Source organism: Salvelinus fontinalis, chromosome 3 (genome assembly GCF_029448725.1).
Source record: "Salvelinus fontinalis isolate EN_2023a chromosome 3, ASM2944872v1, whole genome shotgun sequence".
Taxonomy (NCBI): Eukaryota; Metazoa; Chordata; class Actinopteri; order Salmoniformes; family Salmonidae; genus Salvelinus; species Salvelinus fontinalis.
Window position 1 is genome coordinate 76,189,382 of NC_074667.1, and position 22,500 is coordinate 76,211,881.

Consider the following 22,500-nt stretch of genomic DNA (forward strand, 5'->3'; position numbering starts at 1 on the left):
ATCACACCCCGTCTCTTTCTATCTTGTTCTCTCTGTCTCTCTCTCTCTCCCTCTCTATCACACCCTGTCTCTTTCTATCTTGTTCTCTCTGTGTCTCTCTCTCTCCCTCTCTATCACACCCTGTCTCTTTCTATCTTGTTCTCTCTGTCTCTCTCTCTCCCTCTCTATCACACCCCCTGTCTCTTTCTATCTTGTTCTCTCTGTCTCTCTCTCTCTGTGTCTCTCTCTCTCTGTGTCTCTCTCTCTCTCGCTCTCTATCACACCCCGTCTCTTTCTATCTCGCTCTCTCTCTGTCTCTCTCTCTCTCCCTCTCTATCACACCCTGTCTCTTTCTATCTTGTTCTCTCTGTCTCTCTCTCTCCCTCTCTATCACACCCCCTGTCTCTTTCTATCTTGTTCTCTCTGTCTCTCTCTCTCTCTGTGTCTCTCTCTCTCTGTGTCTCTCTCTCTCTCCCTCTCTATCACACCCCCTGTCTCTTTCTATCTTGTTCTCTCTGTGTCTCTCTCTCTCTCGTTCTCTATCACACGCCGTCTCTTTCTATCTCGCTCTCTCTGTCTCTCTCTCTCTCCCTCTCTATCACACCCCGTCTCTTTCTATCTTGTTCTCTCTGTGTCTCTCTCTCTCTCGCTCTCTATCACACCCCGTCTCTTTCTATCTCGCTCTCTCTGTCTCTCTCTCTCTCCCTCTCTATCACACCCCGTCTCTTTCTATCTTGTTCTCTCTGTGTCTCTCTCTCTCCCTCTCTATCACACCCCGTCTCTTTCTATCTCGCTCTTTCTGTCTCTCTCTCTCTCCCTCTCTATCACACCCCGTCTCTTTCTATCTTGTTCTCTCTGTCTCTCTCTCTCCCTCTCTATCACACCCCTTGTCTCTTTCTATCTTGTTCTCTCTGTGTCTCTCTCTCTCTCCCTCTCTATCACACCCCGTCTCTTTCTATCTTGTTCTCTCTGTCTCTCTCTCTCCCTCTCTATCACACCCCTTGTCTCTTTCTATCTTGTTCTCTCTGTGTCTCTCTCTCTCCCTCTCTATCACACCCCCTGTCTCTCGCTCTCTCCCTCTCTATCACACCCCTTGTCTCTTTCTATCTTGTTCTCTCTGTCTCTCTCTCTCTCCCTCTCTATCACACCCCCTGTCTCTTTCTATCTTGTTCTCTCTGTCTCTCTCTCTCTCCCTCTCTATCAGACCCCCTGTCTCTCGCTCTCTCCCTCTCTATCACACCCCCTGTCTCTTTCTATCTTGTTCTCTCTGTCTCTCTCTCTCTGTCTCTCTCTCTCTCCCTCTCTATCACACCCCCTGTCTCTTTCTATCTTGTTCTCTCTGTCTCTCTCTCTCTCCCTCTCTATCACACCCCGTCTCTTTCTATCTCGCTCTCTCTGTCTCTCTCTCTCTCTCCCTCTCTATCACACCCCTTGTCTCTTTCTATCTTGTTCTCTCTGTGTCTCTCTCTCTCCCTCTCTATCACACCCCCTGTCTCTCGCTCTCTCCCTCTCTATCACACCCCTTGTCTCTTTCTATCTTGTTCTCTCTGTCTCTCTCTCTCTCCCTCTCTATCACACCCCCTGTCTCTTTCTATCTTGTTCTCTCTGTCTCTCTCTCTCTCGCTCTCTATCACACCCCTTGTCTCTTTCTATCTTGTTCTCTCTGTGTCTCTCTCTCTCTCCCTCTCTATCACACCCCGTCTCTTTCTATCTTGCTCTCTCTCTGTCTCTCTCTCTCTCCCTCTCTATCACACCCCCTGTCTCTCGCTCTCTCCCTCTCTATCACACCCCTTGTCTCTTTCTATCTTGTTCTCTCTCTGTGTCTCTCTTTCTCCCTCTCTATCACACCCCCTGTCTCTTTCTATCTTGTTCTCTCTGTGTCTCTCTCTCTCTCGCTCTCTATCACACCCCGTCTCTTTCTATCTCGCTCTCTCTGTCTCTCTCTCTCTCTCCCTCTCTATCACACCCCGTCTCTTTCTATCTTGTTCTCTCTGTGTCTCTCTCTCTCTCGCTCTCTATCACACCCCGTCTCTTTCTATCTCGCTCTCTCTCTGTCTCTCTCTCTCTCCCTCTTTATCACACCCCCTGTCTCTTTCTATCTTGTTCTCTCTGTGTCTCTCTCTCTCTCCCTCTCTATCACACCCCGTCTCTTTCTATCTTGTTCTCTCTGTCTCTCTCTCTCTCCCTCTCTATCACACCCTGTCTCTTTCTATCTTGTTCTCTCTGTGTCTCTCTCTCTCCCTCTCTATCACACCCTGTCTCTTTCTATCTTGTTCTCTCTGTCTCTCTCTCTCCCTCTCTATCACACCCCCTGTCTCTTTCTATCTTGTTCTCTCTGTCTCTCTCTCTCTCTGTGTCTCTCTCTCTCTGTGTCTCTCTCTCTCTCGCTCTCTATCACACCCCGTCTCTTTCTATCTCGCTCTCTCTCTGTCTCTCTCTCTCTCCCTCTCTATCACACCCTGTCTCTTTCTATCTTGTTCTCTCTGTCTCTCTCTCTCCCTCTCTATCACACCCCCTGTCTCTTTCTATCTTGTTCTCTCTGTCTCTCTCTCTCTCTGTGTCTCTCTCTCTCTGTGTCTCTCTCTCTCTCCCTCTCTATCACACCCCCTGTCTCTTTCTATCTTGTTCTCTCTGTGTCTCTCTCTCTCTCGTTCTCTATCACACCCCGTCTCTTTCTATCTCGCTCTCTCTGTCTCTCTCTCTCTCCCTCTCTATCACACCCCGTCTCTTTCTATCTTGTTCTCTCTGTGTCTCTCTCTCTCTCGCTCTCTATCACACCCCGTCTCTTTCTATCTCGCTCTCTCTGTCTCTCTCTCTCTCCCTCTCTATCACACCCCGTCTCTTTCTATCTTGTTCTCTCTGTGTCTCTCTCTCTCCCTCTCTATCACACCCCGTCTCTTTCTATCTCGCTCTCTCTGTCTCTCTCTCTCTCCCTCTCTATCACACCCCGTCTCTTTCTATCTTGTTCTCTCTGTCTCTCTCTCTCCCTCTCTATCACACCCCTTGTCTCTTTCTATCTTGTTCTCTCTGTGTCTCTCTCTCTCTCCCTCTCTATCACACCCCGTCTCTTTCTATCTTGTTCTCTCTGTCTCTCTCTCTCCCTCTCTATCACACCCCTTGTCTCTTTCTATCTTGTTCTCTCTGTGTCTCTCTCTCTCCCTCTCTATCACACCCCCTGTCTCTCGCTCTCTCCCTCTCTATCACACCCCTTGTCTCTTTCTATCTTGTTCTCTCTGTCTCTCTCTCTCTCCCTCTCTATCACACCCCCTGTCTATTTCTATCTTGTTCTCTCTGTCTCTCTCTCTCTCCCTCTCTATCACACCCCCTGTCTCTCGCTCTCTCCCTCTCTATCACACCCCCTGTCTCTTTCTATCTTGTTCTCTCTGTCTCTCTCTCTCTGTCTCTCTCTCTCTCCCTCTCTATCACACCCCCTGTCTCTTTCTATCTTGTTCTCTCTGTCTCTCTCTCTCTCCCTCTCTATCACACCCCGTCTCTTTCTATCTCGCTCTCTCTGTCTCTCTCTCTCCCTCTCTATCACACCCCTTGTCTCTTTCTATCTTGTTCTCTCTGTGTCTCTCTCTCTCCCTCTCTATCACACCCCCTGTCTCTCGCTCTCTCCCTCTCTATCACACCCCTTGTCTCTTTCTAACTTGTTCTCTCTGTCTCTCTCTCTCTCCCTCTCTATCACACCCCATGTCTCTTTCTATCTTGTTCTCTCTCTCTCTCTCTCTCGCTCTCTATCACACCCCTTGTCTCTTTCTATCTTGTTCTCTCTGTGTCTCTCTCTCTCTCCCTCTCTATCACACCCCGTCTCTTTCTATCTTGCTCTCTCTCTGTCTCTCTCTCTCTCCCTCTCTATCACACCCCCTGTCTCTCGCTCTCTCCCTCTCTATCACACCCCTTGTCTCTTTCTATCTTGCTCTCTCTCTGTCTCTCTCTCTCTCCCTCTCTATCACACCCCCTGTCTCTTTCTATCTTGTTCTCTCTGTCTCTTTCTCTCTCCCTCTCTATCACACCCCGTCTCTTTCTATCTTGTTCTCTCTCTGTGTCTCTCTTTCTCCCTCTCTATCACACCCCCTGTCTCTTTCTATCTTGTTCTCTCTGTGTCTCTCTGTCTCTCGCTCTCTATCACACCCCGTCTCTTTCTATCTCGCTCTCTCTGTCTCTCTCTCTCTCTCCCTCTCTATCACACCCCGTCTCTTTCTATCTTGTTCTCTCTGTGTCTCTCTCTCTCTCGCTCTCTATCACACCCCGTCTCTTTCTATCTCGCTCTCTCTCTGTCTCTCTCTCTCTCCCTCTCTATCACACCCTGTCTCTTTCTATCTTGTTCTCTCTGTCTCTCTCTCTCCCTCTCTATCACACCCCCTGTCTCTTTCTATCTTGTTCTCTCTGTCTCTCTCTCTCTCTGTGTCTCTCTCTCTCTGTGTCTCTCTCTCTCTCGCTCTCTATCACACCCCGTCTCTTTCTATCTCGCTCTCTCTGTCTCTCTCTCTCTCTCCCTCTCTATCACACCCCGTCTCTTTCTATCTTGTTCTCTCTGTGTCTTTCTCTCTCTCGCTCTCTATCACACCCCGTCTCTTTCTATCTCGCTCTCTCTGTCTCTCTCTCTCTCCCTCTCTATCACACCCCGTCTCTTTCTATCTTGTTCTCTCTGTGTCTCTCTCTCTCCCTCTCTATCACACCCCGTCTCTTTCTATCTCGCTCTCTCTGTCTCTCTCTCTCCCTCTCTATCACACCCCGTCTCTTTCTATCTTGTTCTCTCTGTCTCTCTCTCTCCCTCTCTATCACACCCCTTGTCTCTTTCTATCTTGTTCTCTCTGTGTCTCTCTCTCTCTCCCTCTCTATCACACCCCGTCTCTTTCTATCTTGTTCTCTCTGTCTCTCTCTCTCTCCCTCTCCATCACACCCCCTGTCTCTTTCTATCTTGTTCTCTCTGTCTCTCTCTCTCTGTGTCTCTCTCTCTCCCTCTCTATCACACCCCCTGTCTCTTTCTATCTTGCTCTCTCTGTGTCTCTCTCTCTCTCCCTCTCTATCACACCCCCTGTCTCTTTCTATCTTGTTCTCTCTGTCTCTCTCTCTCCCTCTCTATCACACCCCTTGTCTCTTTCTATCTTGTTCTCTCTGTGTCTCTCTCTCTCTCCCTCTCTATCACACCCCGTCTCTTTCTATCTTGTTCTCTCTGTCTCTCTCTCTCTCCCTCTCTATCACAACCCCTGTCTCTTTCTATCTTGTTCTCTCTGTCTCTCTCTCTCTGTGTCTCTCTCTCTCCCTCTCTATCACACCCCCTGTCTCTTTCTATCTTGCTCTCTCTGTGTCTCTCTCTCTCTCCCTCTCTATCACACCCCCTGTCTCTTTCTATCTCGCTCTCTCTGTCTCTCTCTCTCTCCCTCTCTATCACACCCCTTGTCTCTTTCTATCTTGTTCTCTCTGTGTCTCTCTCTCTCCCTCTCTATCACACCCCTTGTCTCTTTCTATCTTGTTCTCTCTGTGTCTCTCTCTCTCCCTCTCTATCACACCCCGTCTCTTTCTATCTCGCTCTCTCTGTCTCTCTCTCTCTCCCTCTCTATCACACCCCTTGTCTCTTTCTATCTTGTTCTCTCTGTCTCTCGCTCTCTCCCTCTCTATCACACCCCTTGTCTCTTTCTATCTTGTTCTCTCTGTCTCTCTCTCTCTCCCTCTCTATCACACCCCTTGTCTCTTTCTATCTTGCTCTCTCTGTCTCTCTCTCTCTCTCCCTCTCTATCACACCCCCTGTCTCTTTCTATCTTGTTCTCTCTGTGTCTCTCTCTCTCCCTCTCTATCACACCCCCTGTCTCTCGCTCTCTCCCTCTCTATCACACCCCCTGTCTCTTTCTATCTTGCTCTCTCTGTGTGTCTCTCTCTCTCCCTCTCTATCACACCCCCTGTCTCTTTCTATCTTGTTCTCTCTGTCTCTCTCTCTCTGTGTCTCTCTCTCTCCCTCTCTATCACACCCCCTGTCTCTTTCTATCTTGCTCTCTCTGTGTCTCTCTCTCTCTCCCTCTCTATCACACCCCCTGTCTCTTTCTATCTTGTTCTCTCTGTCTCTCTCTCTCTGTCTCTCTCTCTCTCCCTCTCTATCACACCCCCTGTCTCTTTCTATCTCGCTCTCTCTGTGTCTCTCTCTCTCGCTCTCTATCACACCCCCTGTCTCTCGCTCTCTCTGTGTCTCGCTCTCTCACTCTCTCTCTCTCTTAGTCTCGCTCTCAAAATCATTCACTTTGACTGTAATGGCCGTTCCATTCAGGATCACAGTAAATGACTGTAACGTTGTGTGCTGAGAGTCGGGAAGCAAGTTCAGGGAGTGAGTGTTTTAATAAATAAACAGAACACAAAACAAAAAACAAACAACGCACAGATATGAAACAGAAACAATGACGCCTGGGGAAGGAACCAAAGGGAGTGACACACATAGAGAAGGTAATCAGGGAAGTGAAGGAGTCCAGGTGAGTCTGATCACGCGCATGTGCTCGTAACGACGGTGATAGGTGTGCGCCCTAACGAGCAGCATGGTGACCTAGAGGCCAGAGTGACGGTACCCCCTCCCCGGCGTGCTCAGCTCCAGCCGCAGGACGCCAACCAAAAGGACGATCCCAGGGTTCAGGAGAGGACCGGTCACCCTTGCTGATGCACGGAAACCTGACAGACCGGCTGAGGCATGAGAGCCCGACGAACCGGCTGTAGCAGGGGAGGCTGGCGTACCGGCTGAGGCTTGAGAGCCTGACGAACCGGCTTGAGAGCCTGACGAACCATCATCCACCCATCCTTCACCCATCCTCTACCCATCCTCTACCCATCCTCCACCCATCCTTCACCCATCCTCCACCCATCCTTCACCCATCCTCCACCCATCCTCAACCCATCCTCCACCCATCCTCTACCCATCCTTCACCCATCCTCCACCCATCCTCCACCCATCCTCTACCCATCCTCCACCCATCCTCCACCCATCCTCTAACCATCCTCTACCCATCCTCTACCCATCCTCCACCCATCCTCCACCAATCCTCTACCCATCCTTCACCCATCCTCCACCCATCCTCCACCCATCCTTCACCCATCCTCTACCCATCCTCCACCCATCCTCCACCAATCCTTCACCCATCCTTCACCCATCCTCTACCCATCATCCACCCATCCTCCACCCATCCTCCACCCATCCTCTACCCATCCTCTACCCATCCTCTACCCATCCTCCACCCATCCTCCACCCATCCTCTACCCATCCTCCACCAATCCTTCACCCATCCTTCACCCATCCTTCACCCATCCTCTACCCATCCTCTACCCATCCTCCGCCCATCCTTCACCCATCCTTCACCCATCCTCCACCCATCCTCCACCCATCCTCTACCCATCCTCCACCCATCCTCCACCCGTCCTCTACCCGTCCTCTACCCGTTCTCTGCCCGTCCTCCACTCATCCTTCACCCATCCTTCACCCATCCTCTACCCATCCTCCACCCATCCTCCACCCATCCTTCACCCATCCTTCACCCATCCTCTACCCATCCTCTACCCATCCTTCACCCATCCTCTACCCATCCTCCACACATCCTCTACCCATCCTCCACCCATCCTCCACCCATCCTCCACCCATCCTTCACCCATCCTTCACCCATCCTCTACCCATCCTTCCCCCATCCTCTACCCATCCTCCACCCATCCTCCACCCATCCTTCACCCATCCTTCACCCATCCTCTACCCATCCTTCACCCATCCTCCACCCATCCTCTACCCATCCTCCACCCATCCTCCACCCATCCTTCACCCATCCTTCACCCATCCTCTACCCATCCTTCACCCATCCTCCACCCATCCTCCACCCATCCTTCACCCATCCTTCACCCATCCTCTACCCATCCTCCACCCATCCTTCACCCTTCACCCATCCTCTACCCATCCTCCACCCATCTTCCACCCATCCTCCACCCATCCTCCACCCATCCTTCACCCATCCTCTACCCATCCTCCACCCATCCTCCACCCATCCTCTACCCATCCTCCACCCATCCTCCACCCATCCTTCACCCATCCTTCACCCATCCTCTACCCATCCTTCACCCATCCTCCACCCATCCTCTACCCATCCTCCACCCATCCTCCACCCATCCTTCAGCCATCCTCTACCCATCCTCTACCCATCCTCCACCCATCCTCCACCCATCCTTCACTTATCCTCTACCCATCCTCCACCCATCCTTCACCCATCCTCTACCCATCCTCCACCCATCCTTCACCCATCCTCTACCCATCCTCCACCCATCCTTCACCCATCCTCTACCCATCCTCCACCCATCCTCTACCCATCCTTCACCCATCCTTCACCCATCCTCCACCCATCCTTCACCCATCCTCCACCCATCCTCCACCCATCCTCCAGCCATCCTTCACCCATCCTTCACCCATCCTCTACCCATCCTCCACCCATCCTCTACCCATCCTCCACCCATCCTCCACCCATCCTTCACCCATCCTTCACCCATCCTCTACCCATCCTTCACCCATCCTCCACCCATCCTCTACCCATCCTCCACCCATCCTCCACCCATCCTTCCGCCATCCTTCACCCATCCTTCACCCATCCTCTACCCATCCTCTACCCATCCTTCACTTATCCTCTACCCATCCTCCACCCATCCTTCACCCATCCTCCACCCATCCTTCACCCATCCTCCACCCATCCTCCACCCATCCTCCACCCATCCTCTACCCATCCTCCACCCATCCTCCACCCGTCCTCTACCCGTCCTCTACCCGTTCTCTACCCGTCCTCCACCCATCCTCCACCCATCCTTCACCCATCCTCTACCCATCCTCCACCCATGCTCCACCCATCCTTCACCCATCCTTCACCCATCCTCTACCCATCCTCCACCCATCCTTCACCCTTCACCCATCCTCTACCCATCCTCCACCCATCCTCCACCCATCCTCCACCCATCTTCCACCCATCCTCTACCCATCCTTCACCCATCCTCTACCCATCCTCTACCCATCCTCTACCCATCCTTCACCCATCCTCTACCCATCCTCTACCCATCCTTCACCCATCCTCTACCCATCCTCCACCCATCCTCCACCCATCCTCCACCCATCCTTCACCCATCCTCTACCCATCCTTCACCCATCCTCTACCCATCCTCTACCCATCCTCTACCCATCCTCTACCCATCCTTCACCCATCCTCTACCCATCCTCTACCCATCCTTCACCCATCCTCTACCCATCCTCTACCCATCCTTCACTCATCCTCCACCCATCCTCCACCCATCCTCTACCCATCCTCCACCCATCCTCCACCCATCCTTCACCTATCCTCTACCTATCTGTCTCTTATTGGTGTCTTTCTATCTCAATAAATAGAAAATACTCTAAATATAAACTATTATTGTGAAAATGCAAGTGTGTAAGCACCTGAGCCTGCAAATGGCTAGTGGTGTGAGTGTGTGTATGTCTAGCAAATCAAATTCTATTTGTCGCAGACACATATTTAGCAGATGTTATTGTGGGTGTAGCGAAATGCTTGTGTTCCTACAGTAGTTCCAACAGTGCAGTAGTATCTAACAGTACACACCCGTACCCAAACACACCCATCTGAAGTAAAATAATGTAATGAAGAAATATATTAATATTAGCATGAACAATGGCATTGTCTAAAATACAGTAGAATAGAATACAGTTTATACATATGAGATGAGTAAAGCAGTATGTAAACATTATTAAAGTAACTAGTGTTCCATTATTAAAGTGGCCAGTGATTCCAAGTCTATGTACATAGGGCAGCAGCCTCTAAGGTGCAAGGTTGAGTAACCGGGTGGAAGTGGGCTAGTGATGGCTGTTTAACAGTCTGATGGCCTTGAGATAGAAGCTGTTATTCAGTCTCTATGTCCCAGCTTTGATGCACCTGTACTGACCTCACCTTCTGGATGATAGCAGGGTGAACAGGCCGTGGCTCGGGTGGCTGAGGTCCTTGATGATCTGGAGAGCCCTGCAGTTGCGGGCAGTGCAGTTGCCGGCGGTGATACAGTCCGACAGGATGCTCTCAATGGTGCATCTGTAGAATTTCTTCAGCCTCCTGAGGTTGAAGAGGTGCTGTTGCGCCTTCTTCACCACATTGTTTGTGTGGGTGGACCATTTCAAATCATCAGTGATGTGTACGCCAAGGAACTTGAAGCTTTTAACCTTCTCCACTGCGGTCCCGTCGATGTGGATAGGGGCGTGCTCCCTCTGCTGTCTCCTGAAATCCATGATCAGCTCCCTCGTTTTGTTGACGTTGAGGGAGAGGTTATTTTCGTGGTGATTGAGTTGGAGGCCTCCGTTGCCACACAGTCATTGGTGAACAGGGAGTACAGGAGGGTGCTGAGCACGCACCCTTGTGAGGCCCCTGTGTTGAGGATCAGTGTAATGGAGGTGTTGTTTCTTACCTATGTGCATGTTTGAAGGAGTGATCTTAGGTTGCGGTAGAGGGTGTTAGGTGTGCTAGCGAGTGCAGAGTGCAGAGAGGCTGACAGTTTATTGATTAAGCGCCAGCTCCTATCAGGAGCCGCCAAATTGTAGTTATACACGCTCTCTAAGCTGTGAAGAGGTCACCCAAATGAATGGCAGCACTGAATGTTAATTTATATAGATATAGATTATTGGACATGGGGTCTCTGTCAGCTCCAGTGTCAGAGCTGCTTATTGGACATGGGGTCTCTGTCAGCCCCAGTGTCAGGTCTCATGGGGTCTCTGTCAGCTCCAGTGTCAGAGCTGCTTATTGGACATGGGGTCTCTGTCAGCTCCAGTGTCAGAGCTGCTTATTGGACATGGGGTCTCTGTCAGCTCCAGTGTCAGGTCTCATGGGGTCTCTGTCAGCTCCAGTGTCAGAGCTGCTTATTGGACATGGGGTCTCTGTCAGCTCCAGTGTCAGAGCTGCTTATTGGACATGGGGTCTCTGTCAGCCCCAGTGTCAGGTCTCATGGGGTCTCTGTCAGCTCCAGTGTCAGAGCTGCTTATTGGACATGGGGTCTCTGTCAGCTCCAGTGTCAGAGCTGCTTATTGGACATGTAGTCTCTGTCAGCCCCAGTGTCAGGTCTCACGGGGTCTCTGTGTTAGAGCAAACAAGAATTCTAGGTCCGGAGTGTTCCAAGCCCCCAGGAAGACGTCCCGGGTCAGGCAAGAACTGACTTCAAGCAATGAGTGTGGCAGGACGGGCTCCAGCCCACGATGGCACCAGTAGCCCAGTCAATGGAGGGATTGTGTTGAGAATCCCAGTACCACAGGAACCTGCAGAGACTCAACCAGGTGGAATTTGATCGTTTCGCTGTGGTTCCCCGAAACTCGTATGTTGACGGGGGTTGTTTGGTGGGCGACCTGGCCTATACAGCACCCGTCCAAAGCTCTAACACCCATGGGAATGGAGAGGGGTTGAATAGGGATGCCCAGGTCGGACGCCAGGGTAACGTCCATGAGACTCACATCGGCCCCCGAGTCAATGAGTACCTAGAGAGACTTGGTTTGGTCGTCCCACAGCAGGGTGGCATGGAGAGGGGGACATCAGCGTAATAATGTATGCTATTTTCGAGTGGTCCGAGGGAAACGAAGAAGGCTGCAGCTCGAAAACGAGGGAGCAATGGGAGAGAAAAGCCTGGCAGGTTCTGGAATCTCCATCGTAGTGCTCCGGGGGAGGTAAGCGGGGTTCCTGGGAAACCGGGGTGACGGCGCTGCTACCAGCCGGGTTACTGAGGGGCTGGGAGGCTACCGTCGTGGTAGCCTGCTTAGTAGGCAACCCACAGAATTGCTCCCACAAAGCGTCCAATGCTAGGTCGTGACGTTCGGCCACGTCCTGGAACCCTTCCATCAGACCACGGAGCATCTCCTCGTGTCTGTCTACCAATGGTGGCTCCTTGGAAGGAGATGGCATTGTGGAGCTGGTCCAAGTCTGCTGGGTCAGTCATGGCCAGTTCATACACTGCTCAAAAAAATAAAGGGAACACTTAAACAACACAATGTAACTCCAAGTCAATCACACTTCTGTGAAATCAAACTGTCCACTTAGGAAGCGGCCTGCTGGAGGTCATTTTGCAGGGCGCTGGCAGTGCACCTCCTTGCACAAAGGCGGAGGTAGCGGTCCTGCTGCTGGGTTGTTGCCCTCCTACGGCCTCCTCCACGTCTCCTGATGTACTGGCCTGTCTCCTGGTAGCGCCTCCATGCTCTAGACACTACGCTGACAGACACAGCAAACCTTTTTGCCACAGTTCGCATTGATGTGCCATCCTGGATGAACTGCACTACCTGAGCCACTTGTGTGGGTTGTAGACTCCGTCTCATGCTACCACTAGAGTGAGAGCACCGCCAGCATTCAAAAGTGACCAAAACATCAGCCAGGAAGCATAGGAACTGAGAAGTGGTCTGTGGTCACCACCTGCAGAATCACTCCTTTTTTGGGGGTGTCTTGCTAATTGCCTATAATTTCCACTTGTTGTCTATTCCATTTGCACAACAGCATGTGAAATTTATTGTCAATCAGTGTTGCTTCCTAAGTGGACAGTTTGATTTCACAGAAGTGTGATTGACTTGGAGTTACATTGTGTTGTTTAAGTGTTCCCTTTATTTTTTTGAGCAGTGTACTATCAGGAATCAAGGTAAGACCCAAGTGCAGACTGTGTGAAGTAACAATGTTTATTGTAACAACAGGGGCAGGCAAACGACTGGTCAAATCAGGCAGGGGTTGATAATCCAGAATAGAGGCCAAGGTACAGGACGGAAGGCAGGCAGGCTCTGGGTCAGAGACAGACAGTGGTCAGGCGGGCGGGTACAGGGTCAGGACCGGCAAAGGTCAAAAACCAGAAGGACGAGAAAAAGAGAGACTGGGGAAAAACAAAGAGCTGAGACAAAACGCTGGTTGTCTTGAACAAACAAGACGAACTGGCAACAGACAGAAAACACAGGTATAAATCCACAGGGGATAATGGGGAAGATGGGCGGCACCTGGAGGAGGGTGGAGACCAGCACAAGGACAGGTGAAACAGATCAGGACGGGACATGTTGCCACAAGAAAAGGGCACTCAGTGAAGAACAAACACCACTGTAAACACAACCCATATTTATGTTTTTTTATTTTCCATTTTTTACTTTTAACTATTTGCACATCGTTACTGTCACGTTCTGACCATAGTTCTTGTGTGTTTTGCTTGTTTTAGTGTTAGTCAGGACGTGAGCTGGGTGGGCATTATATGTTGTGTGTCTAGTTTGTCCATTTCTATGTAATGCCTGATATGGTTCTCAATCAGAGGCAGGTGTTTGTCATTGTCTCTGATTGGGAACCATATTTAGGTGGCTTGTATTGTGTTGGGGTTTTGTTAGTGGAATTAAATCATTCCTCTAATGTACTCATTAATTAAATTCAATCTGTCTATTTATAAGAATTTGTAAGATACTTATTAACATAAAATAGACAGGATACAGTCTTATTAAAATTAGATAATAGAGTTTATTCTCGGAGCAAGCTCCCATTTGATCATAAACACAGGTTTATATACAAGATATGACGTCATAGGTTACAGAATGAGTCTCATTGTCCTGACAAATAGAAAACAGGTTCAAAAGTTCATTCTAACCTCACAGGGCACTCACATGAAACACCATATAATCATTTATCCTGAAGGCTCACTATAATTTATTACCACTTTAGCAGACAACTCAAGATAATGGAAGATCTAAAAAGTTTATCTAAACACCTCAGGGCTAAGTTGGGTCAGTTCAACCATAGTTTAACGACCCTTTCTGCTTATTTTATGACCCACAACACAAATCTCTTTTCACCAGATATGCAGAGTTCAATTAGTTATAGTTTTATCTAAAGCTAGAATTTGTTTTAACTATTTATTAACAAAATTCCTAACAGGTTTGTGGGTGGTTGTTTCCTGTCTTTGTGTTCTGCACCAGATAGGACTGTCTCGGGTTTCACGTTTGTTATTTTGTATAGTGTTCACGTTATCGTCTCTTTGTTTATTAAACATGTTGAACATTAGCCGCGCTGCATTTTGGTCCTCTCCTTCACCAACGGAAGAAAACCGTTACAGTTACAACACTGTATATAGACATAATACTACATTTTAAATGTCTTTATTATTTTGGAACTTCTGTGAGTGTAATGAATACTGTTCATTTTTTATTGTGTATTTCACTTTTGTTTATCCATTTCACTTGCTTTGGCAATGCAAACATACGTTTCCCATGCCAATAAAGCCCCTTCTCAATTCAGAGAGAGACAGAGAGAGACAGAGTGAGAGAGCGAGAATGAGAGAGTGAGAGAGAGAGAGAGAGAGAGAGAGAGAGAGAGAGAGAGAGAGAGAGAGAGAGAGAGAGAGAGAGAGAGAGAGAGAGAGAGAAAGCAAAGGGAATGGGGGAGAGCGGGGAGTGGAGAGAGGCTAGAAGACTGATGGAGGGAGATAATAATTCATTAATAAAGGAATTTACTATTGATACCAGGGTCATAGAGTTTCTCCCTCCATTCCTCTCTCCTCACTGAAAGGTTAATGTGTATATTTTACTCTTTCATTGAGAGTTTTATCTCTTGTTTTTTTTTTATTCTTTCTGGCGTTCAATCTCTCTCTCATAAATTAGTGGCGCGGCTAAAGAGCATTTTATCCCGAGAAATTGGATTAGAATTCTGTTTCTCTAAAGTGCTCCAGCAGTCTAATTGGATTAGGATTCTGTTTCTCTAAAGTGCTCCAGCAGTCTAATTGGATTAGGATTCTGTTTCTCTAAAGTGCTCCAGCAGTCTAATTGGATTAGGATTCTGTTTCTCTAAAGTGCTCCAGCAGTCTAATTGGATTAGGATTCTGTTTCTCTAAAGTGCTCCAGCAGTCTAATTGGAATAGGATTCTGTTTCTCTAAAGTGCTCCAGCAGTCTAATTGGATTAGGATTCTGTTTCTCTAAAGTGCTCCAGCAGTCTAATTGGATTAGGATTCTGTTTCTCTAAAGTGCTCCAGCAGTCTAATTGGATTAGGATTCTGTTTCTCTAAAGTGCTCCAGCAGTCTAATTGGATTAGGATTCTGTTTCTCTAAAGTGCTCCAGCAGTCTAATTGGATTAGGATTCTGTTTCTCTAAAGTGCTCCAGCAGTCTAATTGGATTAGGATTCTGTTTCCCTAAAGTGCTCCAGCAGTCTAATTGGATTAGGATTCTGTTTCTCTAAAGTGCTCCAGCAGTCTAATTGGATTAGGATTCTGTTTCTCTAAAGTGCTCCAGCAGTCTAATTTGATTAGGATTCTGTTTCTCTAAAGTGCTCCAGCAGTCTAATTGGAATAGGATTCTGTTTCTCTAAAGTGCTCCAGCAGTCTAATTGGATTAGGATTCTGTTTCTCTAAAGTGCTCCAGCAGTCTAATTGGAATAGGATTCTGTTTCTCTAAAGTGCTCCAGCAGTCTAATTGGATTAGGATTCTGTTTCTCTAAAGTTCTCCAGCAGTCTAATTGCTTGTTATCCACCCCTGGACCCCTGGACCCCTGGACCCCCCCACCCTCTCACCCCTCTCCCCCTTCGCCCCCCCCCCCCCCCCTTGCCTCCCTCTTCCTCTCGCCCCTCTCCCCTTCACCTAGTGTGTGTGTGTGTGTGTGTGTGTGTGTGTGTGTGTGTGTGTGTGTGTGTGTGTGTGTGTGTGTGTGTGTGTGTGTGTGTGTGTGTGTGTGTGTGTGTGTGTGTGTGTGTGTGTGTGTGTGTGTATCTATCTTAATGTGTAGGTGTGTAATGGAGTCTGACTTCTTGTTGTAACATTCACTCTCCTTCCCCAATTCAGGACCCAAATTAATTTCACTGTGGCCATTGATTTCACCGCGTCTAATGGTGAGTGATTATAAAGACTGTGTACATGTGAGGGCCAGAATGAATGGTGATGCTCTTACAGAGAGATAGAGAGAGATACACACACTCAAAACCTGTGAGAGTTTCCTTCTGGCCCATGGTCAATACCACCATGCTGTGTCCCCAAATGGCACAATGTCAGAGCCCAAAGGGCATCCCATTCCCCTATGGGCTCTGGTCCAAAGTAGTTCACTATAAAGGGAATACGGTGCCATTTGGAATGCAGAACCAAGATGGCAGACATCAGGACTTTCCACAGGCTAAAAACCCACACTTAATTCTAATCACTCCACTTACTGTAGTTAGTTCATTCTTAGAGCCTCGAGAAGTGTATTTCCGTTTCCTACCATTCCATTATGTGATGGGGTTGGTGAGAGCTGGCAATAGTTCATCTCTGAGGGGTTGAAGAGAAGAAGAGTTCTGAATCGTTGTTATTTTTTATTTTGAGCTGCATTATATGGTTAGGGGTTATGGGTTGAACTGGGATGTGGACATGAAGTTAAGGTTAGTTGAAGCTAAATTCCAGACCCCTTCCTCACCAATGGACAACGTGATCATATATTGACCTCTGCCCTTTGCGCCCTCCCTAGGTAACCCGTCCCAGTCCACCTCTCTCCACTACATGAACCCGTACCAGATGAATGCATATGCCATGGCCCTGAAGGCTGTAGGGGAGATCATCCAGGACTATGACAGTGATAAGATGTTCCCTGCTCTGGGGTTTGGAGCCAAGCTGCCCCCTGATGGACAGGTCTCACACGAGTTCCCTCTGGTGAGTCAAACACAGAGCTCTTTCTGGTCACTTGGCACTGAAGTGACATGGACTTAACTGGACTGAACTGAACTGGACTGAACTGGACTGGATTGAACTGAAATGGACTGGACAAAACTGAAATAGACTGAACTGGACTAAACTGAAATAGACTGAACTGGACTGACCTGGACTAGACTGAACTACATTTACATTTACATTTAAGTCATTTAGCAGACGCTCTTATCCAGAGCGACTTACAAGTACATACATTCATACTTTTTTGTACTGGCCCCCCGTGGGAATCGAACCCACAACCCTGGCGTTGCAAGCGCCATGCTCTACCAACTGAGCTACACGGGACCTAAACTAAACTGGACTGAACTGAAATAGACTGAACTGAACTGGACTAAACTGAAATAGACTGAACTGAAATAGACTGAACTAAACTTGACTGAACTGAAATAGACTGAACTGGACTGGCCTAAACTGAGATGGACTGAACTGAAATAGACTGAACTGAACTAAACTGGACTAAACTTAAATAGACTGAACTGGACTGGACAAAACTGAAATGGACTGAACTGAAATAGTGGGTGTTCCACTGGATATCATAAGGTGAATGCACCAATTTGTAAGTCGCTCTGGATAAGAGCGTCTGCTAAATGACTTAAATGTAAATGTAATGTAAATGAAATAGACTAAACTGAAATAGACTGAACTGGACTGAAATGGTCTTTACTTAATTCTATATCAAGGCCATCAGACTGTTAAACAGCCATCACTAAGGCTTCTGTCTACATACAGACTCAAGTCATTGGCCACTTTAATAAATGGATAACTAGTCACTTTAAATAATGCCCCTTTAATAATGTTTACATATCTTACATTACTCATCTCATATGTATACTGTATACTGTATTTTATACCATCTATTGCATCTTGCCTACATCGCTCATCCATATATTTATATGTACATATTCTTACTCCATCCCTTTAGATTTGTGTGTATTAGGTAGTTGTTATGGAATTGTTAGATTACTTGTTAGATATTACTGCACTGTCGGAACTAGAAGCACAAGCATTTTGCTACACTTGCATTAACATCTGCTAACAATGTGTATGTGATCATTAACATCTGCTGACCATGTGTATGTGACCATTAACATCTGCTGACCATGTGTATGTGACCATTAACATCTGCTGACCATGTGTATGTGACCATTAGCATCTGCTGACCATGTGTATGTGACCATTAACATCTGCTGACCATGTGTATGTGACCAATAACATTTGATTTCATTTTACCTTTACTTACCACATTCAGCTAATGCTGTCGACTCCAGAAAGAAGCTATTGATTGACTAAATACAAGAGATTTGACCATGTTGATTGTTTCTCCTCTCTAGAACCACAACATATAGAATGCCTACTGAAATGGTGTAGATTAGGGATGGGCAACTTTGTTTTTATTTATTTTTAAATGTAGGAACTCAGTTGGGGTCTTAACTTACTGTTAAGAGTTAAAATACACCAGGTGCCATTTCAGAATGTGCTTGTGCAGCAGCAGTTGTTCTATTGATATGTCAGTCACTGATAGTCACTCAATTAGCCCATGTCGGGTAAAATGTTTTAGATTGGTAAATTAGTCTAGCAGCCAGCTATCTAAACCTGTAATAATCACGGTCAAATTATCTTCACTCTCACTCAGATATCATATTAAAAACTGCAAACATTTCTCCCCACTCTATGACAAAATGTGTAGAATTCAGTGGAGGCTCCTCGGAGGAGGAGCTAGCGCTGCTAGCTATCGCTACATAAAATGTGGTGATTCGTTGACTCAAAGAGAGAGAAAGACAATAGTTGAACAGTTTTGAACAAATTAATTTCTTTGAAAATGAAGGAGAAGCAAGAGAGAGATAGAGAGATACTTATACTGAACAAAAAATATTAACGCAACATGCAAAAATTTTAAAGATTTTACTGAGTTTGTATTTGTATTTATTAAGGATTCCCATTGGCTGTTGCCAAGGCAGCAGCTACTCTTCCTTCACTACACATCTACAGTACAACATGTACAATACCACCATACAACATTAAATCAATGTACGTTTGTTTAGAGTGCGTTTGTGTGCGTATGCGCGTGTCTGTACCTGTGTGTGTGTGTCTCGTCACAGTACCTGCTGCTCCATAAGGTGTATTTATATCTGTCTTTTTAAATCTGATTCTACTGCTTGCATCAGTTACCTGATGTGGAATAGAGTTCCATGTAGGCATGGCTCTATGTAGTACTGTGCGCCTCTCATAGTCTGTCCTGGACTTGGGGACTGTGAAGAGACCTCTGGTGGCATGTATTGTGGGGTATGTATGGGTGTCTGAGCTGTGTGCCAGTAGTTTAAACAAACAGCCTGGTGCATTCAGCTTGTCAACACTTCTTACAAAAACAGGTAGTGATGAAGTCAATCACTCCTCCACTTTGAGCCAGGAGAGAGTGACATGAATATTATTAATATTAGCTCCCTGTGTATATTTAAGGACCAGCCGTGCTGCCCTGTTCTGAGCCAATTATCATTTTCCTAAGTCCCTTTTTGTGGCACCTGACCACACGACTGAACAGTAGTCAACTCACTGTTCGTAGGCCGTCATTGTAAATAAGAATTTGTTCTTAACGGACTTGCCTAGTTAAATAAAGGTTACATTAAAATTAAAACATAAAAAAAATAGAAAACAATTCATCAGGCCCTAATCTATGGACTTCACGACAGGGAATACAGATATGCATTTTTGATCCCAGATACCTTAAAATAAATGGGCCTCACAATAGGCTTCAGGATCTCATCACGGTATTTCTGTGCATTCAAATTGCCATCGATAAAATGCAATTGTGTTCATTGTATGTAGCTTATGTCTGCCCATACCATAACCCCATCGCCACCATGGGGCACTCTGTTCACAATGTTGACATCAGCAAACCGCTTGCCCACATGACACCATACACGTGGTATGCGGTTAGACGTACTGCCAAATTCTTTAAAACGATGTTGGAGGCGGCTTATGGTAGAGTAATTCAACTTAAATTCTCTGGCAACAGCTCTGGTGGACATTACTGCAGTCAGCTTGCCAATTGCACACTCCCTCAAAACTTGAGACATCTGTGGCATTGTGTTGTGTGCCAAAACTGCACATTTTAGAGTGGCCTTTTATTGTCCCCAGCACTAGGTGCACCTGCGTAATGATCATGCCATTTAATCAGCTTCTTGATATGCCACACCTGTCAGGGGGAGGGATTTTCTTTGCAAAGGGACAAATGCTCACCAACAGGGATGTAAACAGAGAAATAAGATTTTTGTGCATTTCCGCTCATGAAACATGGGATCGACACTTTACATGTTGCATTTATATTTTTGTTCTGTGTTGCTAGCCAGTTTAGTGTACTCACCCAGCTCAAACAGAGAGGGATGCTATGTTACCTAGCTGGCTATGGGTATCTACCACTGAAACTTTTGATATTTACAATGACAGCCTACCCCGGCTAAACCCGGACAATGCTGGGCCAATTGTGCGCTGCTCAATGGGACTCCCAATCACAGCCGGATGTGATGCAGACTGGATTCGAACCAGGGACTGCAGTGATATGCACTGCGATGCAGTGCCTTAGACCGCTACACCACTCAGGAGCTTGTTGCACAGCAACAGATGGAGAAAACCTACACCAGTCGAGTAATTCATTTCAACGATAATCTTAATTTTAATTGGACTTTACAAACAACAAGAGGGCTTAATTGGAGTCAATTTCTTCAGAGCCTAGATCCATATAAAATCACTTAGCCTACCTCAACCAGTTAGGTGGCTTCACAGCATCTTTCACAAGACAAGTAGATGGCCTCATAGAAGTGTTTTATTTTTATTAGGTCTACTTACAATTACAACTGGCCTAAAATGTAGCATCCTACATAAGACAATAATTGAAAGAAAAAAGGCGATGTGTGTGTCTGAATGTCTGTCATGATAACCTGTTCCTGTAACAACAGAACAAACAGAAAATACTGTCAGCTTCAGACCTAAATATCCCTGGATAAGCACTCACAATAATGTTAGTATTTACTAAATACAGTCATATAAGGCCACGAAGTTACTCGATCAATAGGAAAAGTTGCATTTCCCCTCAGACATGATCTTGTGGATGTCGGGTGAGATCGGTTTGATTTTTTTCACAGAAGTCAATCGAGGCAGTCCTCATGTGAAAGCCAGATCCTGTTGTTGTTTGTTTATTTTGAGTTTATAGAGGAAAATCAGGACTTGCACGTGTAAGTCGATCCAAACGTTGTTAGCACATAAAATGCAATTTTCTTTATTGTGCTGTATTCCTCTGAGCATGCCACCCAACACGCATACAAGGATTCGGCATTCTTGAGCGAATCTGTGATTTGTCTCGATGTCTGGAATTCAATCAGCTCAGTTCGAATTGCGGCCTCACACAGCTAGGATTTTCACTGTGCTGAAGTCCAAATCAAACCACTCAGGCTTCCTATTAAAGGCCTTACGTTTTTCCACCATGTCCACAATTGTTTTCCCTCTTCTTTGTAACTGCAGATTTAACCTGTTTAAGTGACAGAATTTGTCAGCCAATAAAGCTGTGTGTATCTTGCAGTTAGCTCTTCAATGTTTCTGCGTCGGGCCTCTGGGGCGGGAAGGCCACTTTCAAAGTTCCATGCTCAGATTCATAATGACGTCTGAGAATGAATTCTTTGTAAACAGTGACCTTTTCAATGCAAATAAGACACTCTGGCTTGGCATTGGGAATAGATGGTAAGATGAACGCATATCTCTCTGTACATTCTTCTCTGAAACTTCGATTTTTATTATCCACCTTTCTTTTGAGACATTTTGAGAGCGACATATTCTCTTGCTATCAAGAGAATTATTCTGAACGAATGTTGACGTTAAAAAGTAGTGTAGTCTACAGTAGGCTATGTAGACCTGTTTTCCCCCACCAATCAACACACAGAGAAATAGACAAAAATAATATAGACATTGGTGATGTAATCAGCGTAATCAGTTCGCAATTATTATGTTATTGTCACTGAATTTATTATGTACTAATCGGATGTGTTAAACATGTTGTTCTATTTGTAGTGTGGGCCAATTAACTATATTAACTATTAGCTAATGTTATATAGTAATTATGCTCTGGCCCACCAACTATTAGCGCAGAGATAGTTGATGCACCCTGCTCTAAAACATATTAATAAATAAATAATCAATTATATCATTTTGTGCTTTCTTCTGTCAAGAGGGTGGCTGTTAAAATGTCACTTAGAGCCCCCTAAAAGCTAGGGCCGGTTCAGACTGCGTGTGTGGGCATGGATGTGACCAACGAGCCACTGAGGCCCCCACCTCCTTCCCTATTATAAATCAACTCCACTGTTTGTTTCTCCTCTCCAGAACGGTAACATAGAGAACCCTTACTGTACCGGTATAGATGGCATCCTGGAGGCCTATCACGAGAGTCTGAAGACCGTTCAGCTCTACGGACCAACCAACTTTGCCCCTGTAGTCAACCATGTGGCCAGGTAACGTCACGCACGCACACACACACACGCACGCACGCACGCACGTACACACGCACACACGCACGCACTCACACACCCAGTCACACTCCTCCAGTTACACTCCTCCAGTCCCAGTCACAGGCCCAGTTCCAGGCCCAGTCACAGTCCCAGTCACAGTCCCAGTCACACTCCTCCATTCACACTCCTCAGTCCCAGTCACACTCCTCCAGTCACACTCCTCCAGTCACAGTCAGTCCCAGTCAGTCCCAGTCCCAGTCAGTCCCAGTCCATCCCAGTCCCAGTATGAGTCAGTCCCAGTCAGTCCCAGTCAGTCCCAGTCAGTCTCAGTCT

General features: G+C 47.0%; 1 protein-coding gene across 3 annotated transcripts in view; it reads left to right on the forward strand.

Moving 5' to 3' along the window:
* Window positions 1-22,500, forward strand: part of cpne5b (copine Vb) — a 334,834-nt gene that overhangs the window by 279,596 nt on the left and 32,738 nt on the right. For all 3 annotated transcript variants that reach the window (XM_055918053.1, XM_055918052.1, XM_055918054.1), the window contains 3 exons: window positions 15,782-15,828; window positions 16,437-16,618; window positions 22,043-22,170. In XM_055918053.1, the coding sequence (XP_055774028.1) occupies window positions 15,782-15,828; window positions 16,437-16,618; window positions 22,043-22,170 (357 nt within the window). The remainder of the gene's footprint in view (window positions 1-15,781; window positions 15,829-16,436; window positions 16,619-22,042; window positions 22,171-22,500) is intronic.